Genomic DNA, 15,335 nt, shown 5'->3' on the forward strand with positions numbered 1-15,335 from the left:
AGGGCCTTGGCCTGCAATTTTGACCGTTTATTCTCCACCATAGATGCTGCATGACATGCTGAGTACCTCCAGCATTTTGTGAGTTTCTCCAGAGATTTTCCAAGGAAGGGCTTGACCAGGCAGGCAGACAGTAACCCAGAGCAAAGCGGTGGTGATGGGCAGGACCAGGAGAGTGATGGTGATGGCTTACTATATTCTCAGGAATAAGCAGATTCCTTTCCAAACAGAGCGGTATATTCCCGGGGACACGAAAAAGCAGCTTCAACACATGGAACTATACCCTCTCCTACGCCCCTGGCACTACCACAAGCCCATTCCTCCTACCACCTCCCCACCTGCATATGCATATTTTGGACTGAGTTTGGTGGTCTTTAGTTTCCAGAGAGAAAGTTACTGCCCAATATGGCGTCAGTAATTTATTTAATTTCCCCATTGTGCTTCACAGTCTCGAGCTCAGTGATCACTGAGATCCTGGCAAGCTGGGACGATTTCCAGCTGCTGCAGTTGACGGACTTCTACCGGGACAGGCTGGAGCTGGCGATGGAAAGAGGGGTGCACGGAGTGAGCCTGGCGTTAACGGCCGAGAATCAGTTCAGTGGAGAGGAACATCGGGTGAGTGGAAGGGAGAATGGGTTTGAATTTTCACACATCACAGGACTGATGGTGTTGGAGCTCTGACTCATCGGATATTAAATTAGACAAAAGAACAACTGGGAAACAAATACTGTACATGCAATCGCACACATGTGAATCTGAACCAGTGATCGAAAGGGGTGAAGAGACCACGTGGACTGCTGGGTAGCTGCTCAGTGTTCAGAGTGAGTTGAGCAAGTAACAGCTGTGTGTGCTTACAGTATGAAATGGAAGTATGACGGGAGGTTTCGGTTTGGGAATAACATGCAGCATGGCGGCAGGATGTCAGTGAGAACCAGGGCATCACCTGTGGGTGCCAGAGGAGCTCGAGTGTGCCCTGTTCTGGGTGGAGATGATTGTGTTACGATCTGCAACTCCAAACTGTGTGGATCGGGGAATACTGCCATGTTGTAATGTGTAATCACAGAATAAACCTCCACTGGAAAAGGCAAAGGAAGGGTGTCAAGTGTCAGCCAGTAATCCGCTATCACTGGCAGATTGAGGAGATGAATCATATCACCTTTTGTGCAACTTCCCTGCGATTGTCCACTCCGTTGTAAAAACCCTCCTGTTTTATTTCTTCATCTGTGATCGTTATTTTATGATTTCTGTTTTACACCGTCAAATCTGGTGAGGAATTAACGATGGATTTGGAGCCACGTCAATGAAGCGGTCACAGACCAGCCAGGATCTCATTGACTGGTGGACCAGGTTCATGGTGAATGTCCCTCCCTGTACTCTGCACTCAGAATGTACAGTCCATGTCCAGACAGGTTCAGCACCCGTCCGGGTGACTGCTCAGTGTGATCCCGTTACACAGCACATCATTTACTTCTCATTCCCTGTGTGAATCTGTCAGTCCCCAATATGTTCACCGTTACTCTTCACAGAAAATCTCTGATCTCGCTGATAAGGGAGAGCGGGCGGACAGTTCTAAACTCCTCCTGAGCCTTGTGATGGAGAAAGGCTCCCGTGCCCAGAGGGTGATGTGGGAAACCTTTGTGAAAATGCGGATTGGTGTCCCAAATTTGGACAAAATACTGAAGGAAATACAGATATATGTTGAGATAATATCAGACATTAATTTAAATTTGGATCGCAACACAGCTCACTTTACAATTTTACGAAAATGATTTCCTCAATGTGTTTAAATTCAATCAGGTTGTGATCCCTCCCATCGACCAAATCCCGGTCAACTTTTACAAGAGGTTCTCAGTGAGCTGAAAGGTAAGTGAATGTGCTTTGAACATTGAAGATTATAACACTGGAATAAGCCATAAGGCAAATAATATTGTTCCGAAAGAGCTAAGATGTAAATCAAACATATCAATCACTAACCTATCCCTCCTACACCATATCCCTATGCCTCCATCCTTCTTACATCCATGTGCCTGTCCAAACGTCTCTTAAAAGCTTTTAATAATTTGCCTCTATCATCTTACAGGGCAATGTGTTCCAGGCAACCACGATTCTCTGATTATCCCTGACATCCCCATTCATTCTGCACACTCTCAACTTCAAAGTATTCCCTCTGGTATTAGACATTTCAACCGCGACAAACCAATTCTCTCTGTTTACTCTATCTATGCCTCCCATAATGTTGTCAACCTGTGTCTGTGCTTCCCTCAGCCTCTGATGATCCAGGGAAAACAAACTAATTTTATCCTGCCTCTCATGATAGCACACGCCCTCTGAACCAGGCAGTATCCTGGTAAACCTCTTCTGCTCCCTCTCTAAAGCCTCACAATCCCTCCGGTAGTGGGGTGATCAGAGCGTTACGCACTGGTCCAGACAAGGCCGAAGCAGAGTTCATCAAGTTGAAACTTGACCTCTGTTTCCACCCGCGGTTGTAATTTGGGCAGGGCCTCTAAGTTGTTCCGCCATGCGGATCTGACCATGTAAGTGTTGGCACTGTGACAGGGAGCACAGAGAGACACAGGGAAACGTGTTTGGTAGAGGGAGAGTTTTTAAAGGACATTTGAGCAAAGGGACAGAGATCTGCCGAGTTTGAGGAAAGTGGTCAGACCGCTCTGGGGCCTGCAAATACAGATCTCTCCACCGGAGAGTGGAGAAGGGGGCGATCTGGAGAAAGGAAAAAAACATAAACAACTTATATTTCCTCACACCAAAAAGTCAAAACCTTCCCTTGTCAGCCAGTGCCCCCTCCTGAACAGCCTCACCCTTAACCAGTTTCTAAAATCCCCCGGTTCCTGCAGATTATCGTTTCTTAGAGTTGGGTGTCACTGAAGTTCCAGTCACAGAATAGTAATAATAGCATCACTTTAATTAGAAAACCGGGTAACATCCCAACTGGTCTGTTCAACCACAGAGTAGCATATGAACACACTGTGTTCACATATACACTCCCTAGTACAATCACTGCTACAGTATTACAGAGGGTGAGACTGGGGGACATATTCCTCAGCTCAGTCCACAGAAGCTGAAATTCCTGTCTGCCGGTGTTGTGTGATGGACACTGTGGGAGGGTGAGAAATGGGAATTAGGACAGGGAAACCCAGGGTTGTGGGATCGCGGCAAGAAAATTGCAAAGGACTGAAAATATCTATAAATAGTATTGCAATTAGTTATATTGTGACCATTTGGATTGGAAACTTCACTACATCCATAAGCCCGTCTTGTCTGTGAAAACGGAGCCCGGGGCAGTGCATGGGCTCAGAGATTGTGAGGCTTCATCACTGCAGACTGAGTTAGATCACCCAACTGCACATTTAACAGAGGAAAGAGCGTAGGAAAGTCAAATATCACAAAACATATTAATATTGCATCAGCTCATGTTTTATCTGATTATTAGAAACTTTTAATAGAAATATAAGGAATCCTGGTCAGAACCCTGGTTCAGTCTCTCTCATTTACACAAACAAATCGCAAAGACGATAATTTAAATATGGGTCCATTGATAGAAGCTTACAAACTACTCAAGTCCCTGTCACCACTGTTAATGCTGTTCCAGTTCACATTCGGTCAATGAAACCCCTCAGTTTCCCTGCACCATGGATTTGGTAAATTGCTGCAAGCCTGTTCTTCACTTTTCCTCAAGTTGTTTGCCGAGAGAGCAGACACAACTGTGAAATATGGACTGTTCCAGAGAGATGTTGAATATATCTGTCAGCAACTCAGTTAGCTGGGCTGCCCAGTCTTTCAGAACCCCACCTGGTATATTATCGGGCCCTGCAGTTCTGGATGGGTTGACTCTGGTCAGGGTCGTCCTCACCTCAGCTTCAGCCAGACAGAGTATCGACTGATTATTGAAGAACATAATTTCTGCCACTGTCACATTCTCTAAAGTAAGTATGTCCACAATCACAGTTTTCCTACGCTCCCCATCACAGCCGAATACATTGAATGGAGACCCCACACATACACAGGGTCAGGAGCCCACACAGGGTCCTGACACACCGTGAGATCCCACACACCTCTATTATGGTCCTGACAGACTGTGAGATCAGATTTATTAGGGAGATGAATGTAAATGAACCCCTAGGAGGAATCTAGGGACTGCATAAATGAAAAGGAAATGCAATATAATGTAGCGAAAGTGAGTGGGAACTTAGTTGATTGGGAAACTTTTAAAATCTAACAAAAGGCAACAAAAAACATGAAGAAAGCGAAAGAATTGAAATTATCGGCAAACACACAGAAAATGATGGAGAAACTCAACAGACCAGACAGCATCTATGGAGAAAATGCAGTCAACGTTTCGGCCTGAGAAAATCCGGTGGGACTGGAGATAAAACGCTGAGGAGTCGGTTTGAAAGGTGGAGGTCGGGGGTGGGAGGGGAGAGAGAAACGCCAGGTGGTAGGTGAAACTTTGAAGGGGAGGGATGAGCGAAGAGCTGGGAGGTTGTTTAATGAAAGAGACAGAAGGCCATGGAGAAAAGGAAAAAAAGGGGGTGGGGAGAACACCAGAGGGAGGGGTAGATGATCTCGGTGTGGCCTCTTGTACATCAGTGAGACACGACGTAGACTGTGAGACCGAGCATCTACGCTGTGTCCGCCAGAACAAACGGGATCTCCAGAGGCCACCCATTTTATTTCCACTTCCCATTCCCATTCCAATATGTCAATCAATGGCCTCTTCCAATCTCGGGATAAGGTCACACTCAGGTTGGAGGAACACCACCTTATGTTCCGTTTGGGTAGCCTCCAACCTGATGGCATGAATATCGATTTCTCAATCTTCCAGTGAAGCTTCCGCTCCCCCTTCACCGTTCCCCATGCCCTCGTACTTCTCTCGTGTTATCTCCTTGCCACCTTTCTTCCAGGGCCTTCTGTCTCTATCAAGAATCAACTTCCTAGCGCTTTGCTTCATCCCTTCCCATCCAAGTTTCACCTATCGCCTGACATTTCTCTCCTCCCCCCACCCCAGCTTTCAAATCTTCTCCTCAGCCTTTTACCTCCAGTCCCGCTGACGGATCTCGGCCCAAAACGTCAACTGTCCCATAGATGCTGCCTGGCCTGCTGAGTTCCTCCAACAGTCTGTGTGTGTTGCTTGGATTTCCAGCATCTGCAGATTTTCTCTTGTTTGTGAAACTATAGGCCAGTTAGCCTAACCGAAGTGATTGGGAAACTGTTGGAGACTATAAATTATTTTAAATTTCTGGGATTGCACATACGGATTGCTATGTTTACTCTGATTGCAAATTTAGATGGAGACGTAACGTAACGATTTTTACTCCTCATGTATGTGAAGGATGTAAGAAATAAAGTCAATTCCATTCAATTATTAATGTTCAGGTTTCGAGGTATTTAGAGCCTAATGATAAAATAAGTCAAAATCAAGATAATTTATATGAAGGCAAATCTTGCTTTACGAATTTGCTAGAGTTCATTGAATAAATACGAAGCAGGGTGTACAAAGGAGAGGCAGAGGATGTCGTTTACTTGGATTTCAGAAGGCGTTTGATATGTTGCCATACATGAGGCTGCTTAACAAGATAAACTCCAACGGCGTTACAGGAAAGATACTGGCATGGACAGCGGAATGGCCGACAGGCAGGGGGCAGCAAGTGGGAATAAAAGGAATCTTTTCTGGTTGGCTGCCGGCTTTCCTCAGGGGTCAGTATTGGGTCCGCTAATTTTCAAATTGTTTGTTAATGATTTAGATCATGGAACTGATGGTTTTGTGGCAAAGGTTACAGATCATACGAAGATAGGTGGAGGGATCGGTAGTTCTGAGGGAGCAATGCGATTGCAGCAAGACTTAGACAAATTAGAAGAATGGACAAAACCTGGCAGATGGACTACATTGTTGGAAAGCATATGATAATGCATTTTGGTAAAAGGAACGATACTACAGACTGTAATCTAAACGGGTTGAATGTTTAAACATCCGAGTTTAATGTGGCATTATGCTGGCATCAATGTTGTGGGCCGAAGGGCCTATTCCTGTGCTGTTCTATGTTCTACGCAGGAACTGTGACAGTTGAAATCCTGAACCACCTGCTACCGAAGTTCCTCTGTCTCTGCTCTCTTCTACACCACCCGACCTGTAATCGGCATGGTTTTCAAACTTGTATTTCAAGTCACAGACCGGTAGCATCTCCCCTTTCTCCCCTTTCCACAGACGTTGTCTGATCTGTACTCACATCTACACTCCCGTCCTTCTACAGCTGTGCTGCAGAGGACAGGCCAACATGCTGCATATCTGTGGCGGACTGAAAGGCCCTACAACGGGTTATCAAAACTGCCCAGTGCATCACCGGCACCCCCAGCCTACCTTCTATCAGGGACGTACATACAGAAAGGCTCCGGAAAAGGGCCAGCAGCATCAGGAGGGTTACCACCTATCCTGGTATGGGCTGTTTGCCCCTCTCCGGTGAGGGGGCAGACTACATAGCATGCACAGAAGGGCAACCAGACTCAAATTCAGTAACTTTTCCCAAGCAGTAAGACTGAACAACACCTCCAACTGTCAAAGGCGGATCGACCCGATGCAATAACGCAAGGTACCATGAATTCAATAAAACCATAATATGGGGGGAGTTACAGATGTTCTCCCAAAGAGACACTGACCTCCCCCGAACACAATTCCACACAATTTATAACAGCAATCATTACAGGAAATATTATAATTACGTGAGTTAATACAGTTTTAGAATAATTTCAATCACATGCTAAGATACAATTAGATGTAAAATCATTATTGGTTAGTTATAATTATTCCTGCCAAGGCCAGCCTGGATGCAGCCAAACTTGCTCATATTGGTACCTCCCCCTGACATTTCCCCCTGCTCTCGAACATGATGTCCCATATTTAGTTATGCCTTAAGATGTCCATTCAATCATACCATACCCATATTTAGTTATGCTAAGCACTTTGACCGAACATGCCTTGTGCGTCACCTGTTGCTGGGTGGAGTTCCTTTCTGACTGATCAGTAACATAAGGTACCTATAAGACTATTGTTCATAAGCTAATCATACCCCTTAATCCATTCCCCCATCTACCTATCCTTCTACCTAAGTTTACCTTTCCCTTCATCACACAGACTAAGCCTCCCCTCCATAACTGACAACCCCCACTCCACCACCACCACCTGAGTTCAGAGTGACTCCTGTACCGTATATATTTATATTTATTGTGTTTTCCATTGTGTTCTTTATCTGAGTTTCCTGTGCTACATCAGATCCAGAATAACAATTATTTCCTTCCCCTTTTCACTTGTGTATCTTCAATCTTGAATCTTTTGAGTATTTGCAACATGGACACTTTCGGAGACACCAGACTGCAGATCTGCGTCTCGAACCATTTTCTGGAGGAACTCAGTAAGCTGAGCAGCATCTGTGATGATAGGGGGTGGGGGGGGATTGTCTGCATTCTCTGTCAAGATGCTGACTATCTCAATCCCCTGAGCAAGACAGTGACATTTTCTCCCCCAACAACTCCCACCCACAGTGCAGGAGCTAATCAACAAATATACTTTGTGCTTTGAATCAGTGACGGTATGAGGGGGAGCTGTGGTTACCAGTCCTGTTCCTTTGACGGAATGCCCACAACCCTTTTCTCCATCTCCATATCAAACATCGGGCTTTCAAAGTTCCTCTACAGGAACGAAGCTAGCTCTGGGTAATCGTTGTTTTCCAGTACAGGACAGTCGGGGGTCAGTAAACTACCAGGGCAATACGCATCTTCACACCACAATTAATCTGGAAATGTGATGATCTGGTGTTTATCTGGACCAGGCCTCTCTATCCAGTCAGGAGTCTGTTAATAGAATTTACTGTACGAGCCTCCATTGATGAATCCAATTAATGAAATAGCTTTGAACTAATTCTTGAGTACTTAAATACTGAGTTCTGAATTGAGGCATCTAAAAGTTTGTCCACTGTCTGTTCCCATTGAAGATGTTCAACAGAAACACAAGGAGACTCTGCGGGCAAAAACTGAAACACTGAGAGTGAACACAATCCTGATGAGGGAGAAGGTGAAGGTTTTCCAACTGGTTGATCGATACGCTGAGCTCACGGTCATTTCTACTGTTCGAGATCGGACACTGGTGGAACATGAGCTGCTGGCAAGAGGCAGAGACCACGAGGAGTGGAGAGAGAAATATCTCCGTGGAGAGCTGGAAAAATTCGGGACTGAAACATTGTTCCAGAGCAGTAACTCCAAATCTGGGAGCTCGGCAGCAGTGGCTGGAGCCCCGGGGATCGGGAAAACAACGATGGTACAAAAGATTGTTTACGACTGGGCCACAGGGAAAATATACCAACAATTCCAGTTTGTGTTCAGTTTCAAATTCCGGGATTTAAACTCCATTAACCGTCAAACAAGCCTGATGGAACTGATTCTGGATCAGTATCCTTACTTTGGGAATATCCTGAGAGAGGTCTGGAAGAACCCAAAGAGATTGCTGTTTATATTTGATGGTTTGGATGAATTCAAGCACAGAATCGATTTTGCTGACAGTCAGAGAGACACAGAACGCAAGCACCAGTGCCCAGATCCCGAGTGCTGGTGTGAAGTGTCTGACATTGTGTACAGTTTAATCCAGGGCAAGCTGCTCCCAGGGTGTTCAGTGCTGGTGACCACCCGCCCCACTGCGTTACATTTATTGGAAAAGGCTGAGATCAGTGTCTGGGCTGAAATCCTGGGATTTGTTGGTGAGGAACGGAAGCAATATTTCATCAGGCATTTTGAAGATCAGACGGTGGCTGCAGCTGTTTTCAAATACATGCAGGAGAACGAGATCCTGTACACCATGAGCTACAACCCCTCCTACTGCTGGATCCTCGCTCTGGCATTGAGCCCCTTCTTCACACAAAATGTCAGGGACCCGCAGAAAGTACCCAAGACCATCACCCAACTGTACTCCTACTATATTTACAACATCCTGAAAAACCACGGCCGAGAGATCGAGAACCCCCGTGAAGTGTTACTCAGGGTTGGTCAGATGGCCTTCAGAGGAGTGTCCGAGAAGAAGATTGTGTTTACGGATGGAGATTTGATCAAGTACAATCTGCAGCCTTCCCAGTTCCTGTCCGGGTTCTTGATGGAGCTTTTGGAGAGGGAGGATTCTGGCCGGTGCGTGGTGTACACATTCCCACACCTCACCATCCAAGAGTTTATAGCTGCAGTTGCACAATTCCTGACTATACATCCCGGGGATATCCTGAAATTTCTCACTGAAGCCCACAAGACGACAGATGGGCGATTTGAGGTATTTCTCCGTTTTATTGCTGGTCTCTCCTCCCCACTGACAACTCGGGGCCTGGAGGAGCTTCTGGGTCCATTTCCTCATCAAACAACCTGCCGGGTGATTGACTGGGTGAGGGAGGAGGTTAAACGCCAGAGTGGTAACACGAGGAGCGAAGCTGGTAAAAGGAGCCTCCTGAACACATTACACTACCTGTTTGAGTCTCAAAATCGTGGGCTGGCTCAGGCCACACTGGGATCTGTGGAAACACTTTCATTCAGTCGAATGTTACTGACCCCGATTGACTGCGCGGTCCTGTCTCATGCCATCGGAATCTGTGATACAATAAAACATCTCGACCTTTTGGACTGCCACATTCAGTGTGAAGGAATCCAGCGGCTGGGGCCCGGGCTGCACAAGTGCCAGGAGTTGAGGTAACTTCATTTGTCTCTCACTCTGTACTGTGATACTGTTCCAATTCAAGGTTATTTCAATGTTAAGGAATTTGGATGAAACTGTAGTGAATCAGATAGTAAAGAACTCTGTCGAATGAGCAGGGGATCTGTCAGTAATTCCCCAAAGTCAGGAAGGTTCTGTGGTTTCTTTGTGAGGGGATGTTAGACTTCATCAGATCAGTGAACAATGGCCATTAGTTTAATGGTCGTAAATGACAGGGATGGCAGTGTTTTTGCTGCCTGTGACACGTCCATTGACAATGCCCATGTCACTGTTTCTGACACCCAGGCCAACACTGATTGCAGCAGGTGGTTTGGAGATTTACACCCACTTCCCCTGAAGGTCAGTGTGCTGTCCCAGTGAAAGCGATTGTCTCCCCCTTCCCATGTGTGACCGTCACCATAACTCCACCTGCGTCATTTTGCTCTTTACCACCATATACCCAGACTTCACGTGGCCATCTCCTCTCCGATTGTGGGCCTCAGTTCAGGACAACCTTTCCCGTGCAATATACGTCCAGGTCACCTCCCTAGTGGGACAGAGAGACAGATACTTCATTGATCTAAAAGGGAATTACAGTGTTACAGTGGCATTAGAAGTGCACAAACATGTAAGTATACAAATATGAGAAGAGAAGCTGAAAAGAATAAAAATTAAGCAACTGAAACAGAGTAATCACATCCCCGGCTATAGATTGACTTTTTATAGAGTCTAATGACCGAGGGTAAAGATGACCTCATATAGCGCTTTTTGGAACAGCATAGTTGTCTTAGTCTAGTACTCAGAGTACCCCTATATTCAGCCAAGGTGACATGCAGAGATGGAGAAACATTGCCCAGAACTGCCAGGATTTTCGGAAGGGTCCTTTGTTCTACCACAGCCTCCATGTGTCTAGTCTGACTCCTATAACACTGTCAGCATTTCTGTTCAGTTTATTGATCCTGTTGGCATCACCCGTGATGATGCCATTCTCCAGAACACCATATATAAGAGATTATAATGGTGACAACAGACTGGTAGAACATGTGAAGGAGAGACCTGCATGCGAAAAATGAACGCTATCTCCTCAGGAAGTCGAGGCAACTCTTTCTTTGCTTGTACCCAGCCATGTGTTGGCTCTCCACTCGAGTCTGTCATCCAGGCTCTTGCCCTCACCACATCCACGTTCTCACCATCAGTAGTAACAGGGAGCCGTGAAGGTCTGGTCTTCCTAAGATATGTCAACATCTCCTTTGTCTTACTGAGTTGAACTGCTGATTATCTTTTCTGATTTCTATCCTCCTAAGGGATCTCCCTACCCCATCTCCCATCCTCCTGTGGGATATCACTTCCCTCGTCACGTTCTTCCTGTTAGGATCTCTCTTCCCCATCCGCCTTACTTCTGTGTGATCTATTTCTCTACCTCTTCTTCCTGTTGGGATCTCTCAGCCTTATCCCCCATTCCTTTTAAGAGATCTCCCTCCCCATCCCACTTCCTCCTGAGAGATATCTCTCCCCATCCCCTTTTCCTCCTGAGGGATCTCCCTCCAAATACCCCTTTCTCCTGAGGGATCTCCCTCCCGATCCTCCTTCCTGCTGAGGGATTTCTTTCCCCATTCCCTTCCACCTCTGGGATCTCTCTCCCTCACCCCTTCTGCTAGAGGATTCTTCCCAATCCCCCTTCATCCTGAGTGATCTCTGTCCCAATCCCCCTTCCTCCTGAGGGATCTCACGCCCCCCAACCCCTTTTCTCCCATGGGGATCTCACTTTCCCCATACCCTTTCACTCCTGTTGAATCTCTTCCTCGATCATCCCGTATCCTTTGTTATCTATCTGTTCCAGTGCTTTTACTCTGGTGGAGTCACTTTCACCATCACCTCTGGACATTTTCCCACCCACAACTCCTCGTTGTGGGAAACAAAATGTGGTAAGTTTACAGGGACAGAACGACAGACTAAATTACTAACATTCGGTGACTAACCTGGAGCTGAGCAATTCCGATCAGTGATTTATCAGAGGTTTTAATGTTTCCTCATATCTCCAAGTGATGAAAATCCCTCAGACCCACCGTTGGAATCACTTGATTCATCAAATTGTCTGTTTGAGTTTAGACTTGGGTGGAATGAACTGGGAGATTCAGGAGTGGAACTGGTGTCTGCGGCTCTGATGAACCCGGAGTGTAAAATACAGAAACTGTGGTAAGTACCAGACTGTGGGAGATTGTGTTTACTGTCACTGGGTGTCTGACACTGAACATTAATATGATCAGTTGTCAGTCCCATCTCCTGTCTCTCTGTGTCCTGCCCCTCATTCTCTCTCATCTCCAGGCTAAACCACGTGGGTATCACCGATTCTGGTGCTGAGGGTCTCATCTCCGCACTCAGTACAAACCGGTCACTGACAGTTCTGAACCTCAGTGGTAATGAACTGGGAGATTCAGGAGTGAAACTGGTGTCTGCGGCTCTGAGGAACCCAGAATGTAAAACACAGAAACTGGGGTAAGTACCAGACCGTGGGAGATTGTGGTTATAGTCACAGGGTGTCTGACACTGACCATGAATGTGATCAGTAAATGTGTTTTGATAAACACTGGGGATTTGTACCGTCTCCTTTCTCTCTGTGTCTGTCACTCTCACTCTCTCTCATCTGAAGGCTAAGGGAGGTCAGTCTCACAGATTCTGGTGCCGAGGATCTCTCCTCTTCCCTCAGTACTAACCGATCACTGACGGAACTGGACCTGAGTCGGAATGAACTGGGAGATTCTGGAGTGAAACTGGTGTCTGCGGCTCTGGGAAATGCAGAGTGTAAGATACAGAAACTGGAGTAAGTATCAGACTGGGAGGTAGTGACACCAGAGATACCACACATCCCGGCCCCTCCCTGTTTGACCAGCTGCCTTCCAGAAAAAGGTCCAGAACACTAAAAGCCAGAATAAATAGACTGAGGAACAGCTTCTACCCCGGAGCAGTGGCCTCCATCACACCACTCCCACAGAATAATGACTGAAACTGTGAGCACGCACATGCACGCACAAGGACTCAAATACTTGCAATAGAGGCACTTTGGGCATTATTGTGATATTCCGGTGCTGCAGCAACTTATTTACTGCTACTTATCTAGTTAATACTGTTTTTCTATTACTGTCTTGTTTTTATCTACCGCTTTACTTAATTGCCTGAGAGGAAGCCAAACAGAGATTCATTGTATCTATGTATAATGACAATAAAGATCATTCATTCATTCATAGTCACTGGTTGCCTGACACTGAATATTAATGTGATCAGTGATTGTGTTGCTGATAAACACTAGGGATCTGTACCGTCCACTATCTCTCTACATCCTTCACCCTCACTCACTCTCATCTCCAGCCTGGACGATGTTGGTCTCGGAGACGCTGGTGCGGAATATCTCGCCTCCGCTCTCAATACAAACAGGTCACTGACGCAGCTGAACCTGAATGGAAATAAACTGGGAGATTCAGGAGTGAAACTGGTGTCTGCAGCTCTGAGGAACCCGAAATGTAAAATACAGAAACTGCAGTAAGTACCAAACTGTGGGAGATTGTGCTTACATTCTCCGGGTGTTTGACACTGAACATTAATGTGATCAGTAATAGTGTTACTGATATCGTCTCTTGTCGCTGTGTCCTTCACTCTCACTCTCTCACATCCAGGCTGTGGGGTGTTGGTCTCACAGATTCCGGTGCTGAAGATCTCGTCTCCACTCTCAGTATGAACCGGTCACTGACAGGGCTAAACCTCGGATGGAACTCACTCAAAGACCGATCTGCTCCCGCTCTCTGCCGCCTCATAGAGACCCTCCCGAATCTGGAGCGGATCGAGTGAGTGTTTGTGTTAATATTCAGTGTGGTAAAATATCTGCAGATCCGCGAGATATCTGCCGATACTTGTCTATGAGTGTTGTTGAAAAACTTTTTAAAAATTGATACATTTACGGGATGTGGAATGTGGGCGTCACCAGCTGAGCCAGGATTTATTGCTCACCCGCAGTTGCCTTTGAGAAGGTGGTGAGGACTTCTTGAAGCACTGCGGTTCCTATGGTGCGGGTATACCCACAGTAGATTAACCCCAGTCCCTGTTACTGATACTGTTTTATAAGCTGTTTATTTCGCTGATTGTTCCATCTGTTTCAGGCTGCGGTACAATCAGTTCAGTTGGAATGGAAAGGAGGAACTGAGGTCTCTGGAGGAACGCAGACCTGGACTGGACGTGATCCTGTGAACATCTGCTTGTGGGATGGAAAGATTTTACCCTCCCTTTTAATGGCAGCCCTGTAGATTTAACTCCCAATGGTTGTAATGGACCCTGTCTCCAGACAAGACCTCGGCGATGACTGAAGTGATCTGCAGACACGTAGTCCCACATTCCCTGCGGCGGCACAGCTTTCGCTGGATGTCCGGGTGCAGGTTTCGCCAGGGGGACCCTTGGGAATTACCCCACGAGGGTTGGGAGTCTGGCCGATATAATACCTCGACAGTGACCCTGGATCTGCAGCAATCTCAGACGCTGCCCTGATGTGTGATTTTATAATCATCAGTTCCCCGATGCAGAATGACGGTGAGAAACGGGAGTGATTATTCAACCTGTCACTCGTTGTCACTGTTCAGTTTATTGTGAGTGACTCTCAGTAAATCGGCAGCAGCTTATTTATTCCCCCAAACCGTTAGGACACATGTTGTTTAATACATATTTGACATGATAAAATAAATTAATCTTCCTGTCTTGATGTCTGACCTGAGTTGTATTTGATGCATAGTGACCTGAGGTTACTGCTGACCCATGAACCACATTCACTGCAACAGTTGTCCTGAGCTCCTCACAGTGGCACAGCACAGTCTCACCTCCAGGCTGAGGGAGGTCAGTCTCACAGTATCGCGTCCCTCTCCCCGTCTCAGAAACTCCTTTCTGAAGAGGAAGGATGAGTGTAAGCGGTTTTTAGTTTCTGTACCCCTCTCACTGGAAGTTTTACCACACGTGGTTCCTGGTCTTCATATGGCAAACAGTGAAATTTACCGGGGTGGTTCCTCATCTGTCTACACACCTGGAGTTTTACTGAGCGTGTTTGCCAGCCTCTGGATTCTCCCTCCACAACGCTTGGAGTAATAACTCACAGAATCTGGAGGTGATTTATATTTATAGGAAGTATATTTATTATTTCTGATAAACAGTCCTTGAATTCCAGTGGAGGGTGGTCAAGAGAGGCTTTCATTTCAGAGACCCCCGATTGAAAATGGTCTCTAGGGAGAAAACAAAGCAAGGATATAAAACGTTCACCTGGGAGGGAGTGAAAAAACTGTCTGAAGAAGGCTGCCAGGGAGAGGGTGCTGGGCTAATTGAAAATGTTGGTCATGGAAGAATCGATGGGCTGATTGACAATGGGCATCATTGCCAATCGATGACTTACAAAGTAGCCGAACAAATAGTGGATGTATTAGTGATAATTTTTCAAAACTTTAGATTCTGGATTAGTTTCTGAGAATTGGAGGGCAAACGTAACCCCACTTTTTAAGGAAGGAAGGAGAGAGAAACCCGGGAATTATAGACCGGTTAGTCTGACTTCGGTGGTGGGGAAAATGCTAGAGTCAGTTAT

The 15,335-nt window shown here is 46.2% G+C and overlaps 1 protein-coding gene across 1 annotated transcript; it reads left to right on the forward strand.

Moving 5' to 3' along the window:
- Positions 1–479: 479 nt before the first annotated feature.
- On the forward strand, positions 480–14,459 carry LOC132388473 (NACHT, LRR and PYD domains-containing protein 12-like). Its single transcript, XM_059960813.1, has 9 exons — positions 480–612; positions 1,795–1,860; positions 7,998–9,723; positions 11,837–11,923; positions 12,053–12,223; positions 12,378–12,548; positions 13,094–13,264; positions 13,399–13,566; positions 13,879–14,459. The coding sequence occupies exons 3-9, from the start codon at positions 8,066–8,068 to the stop codon at positions 13,964–13,966; spliced, it is 2,514 nt and encodes an 837-aa protein (XP_059816796.1). The 5' UTR covers positions 480–612; positions 1,795–1,860; positions 7,998–8,065; the 3' UTR covers positions 13,967–14,459.
- The last annotated feature ends 876 nt before the right edge of the window (positions 14,460–15,335 follow it).

The sequence above is a fragment of the Hypanus sabinus genome, unplaced genomic scaffold (genome assembly GCF_030144855.1).
Source record: "Hypanus sabinus isolate sHypSab1 unplaced genomic scaffold, sHypSab1.hap1 scaffold_332, whole genome shotgun sequence".
NCBI lineage: Eukaryota > Metazoa > Chordata > Chondrichthyes > Myliobatiformes > Dasyatidae > Hypanus > Hypanus sabinus.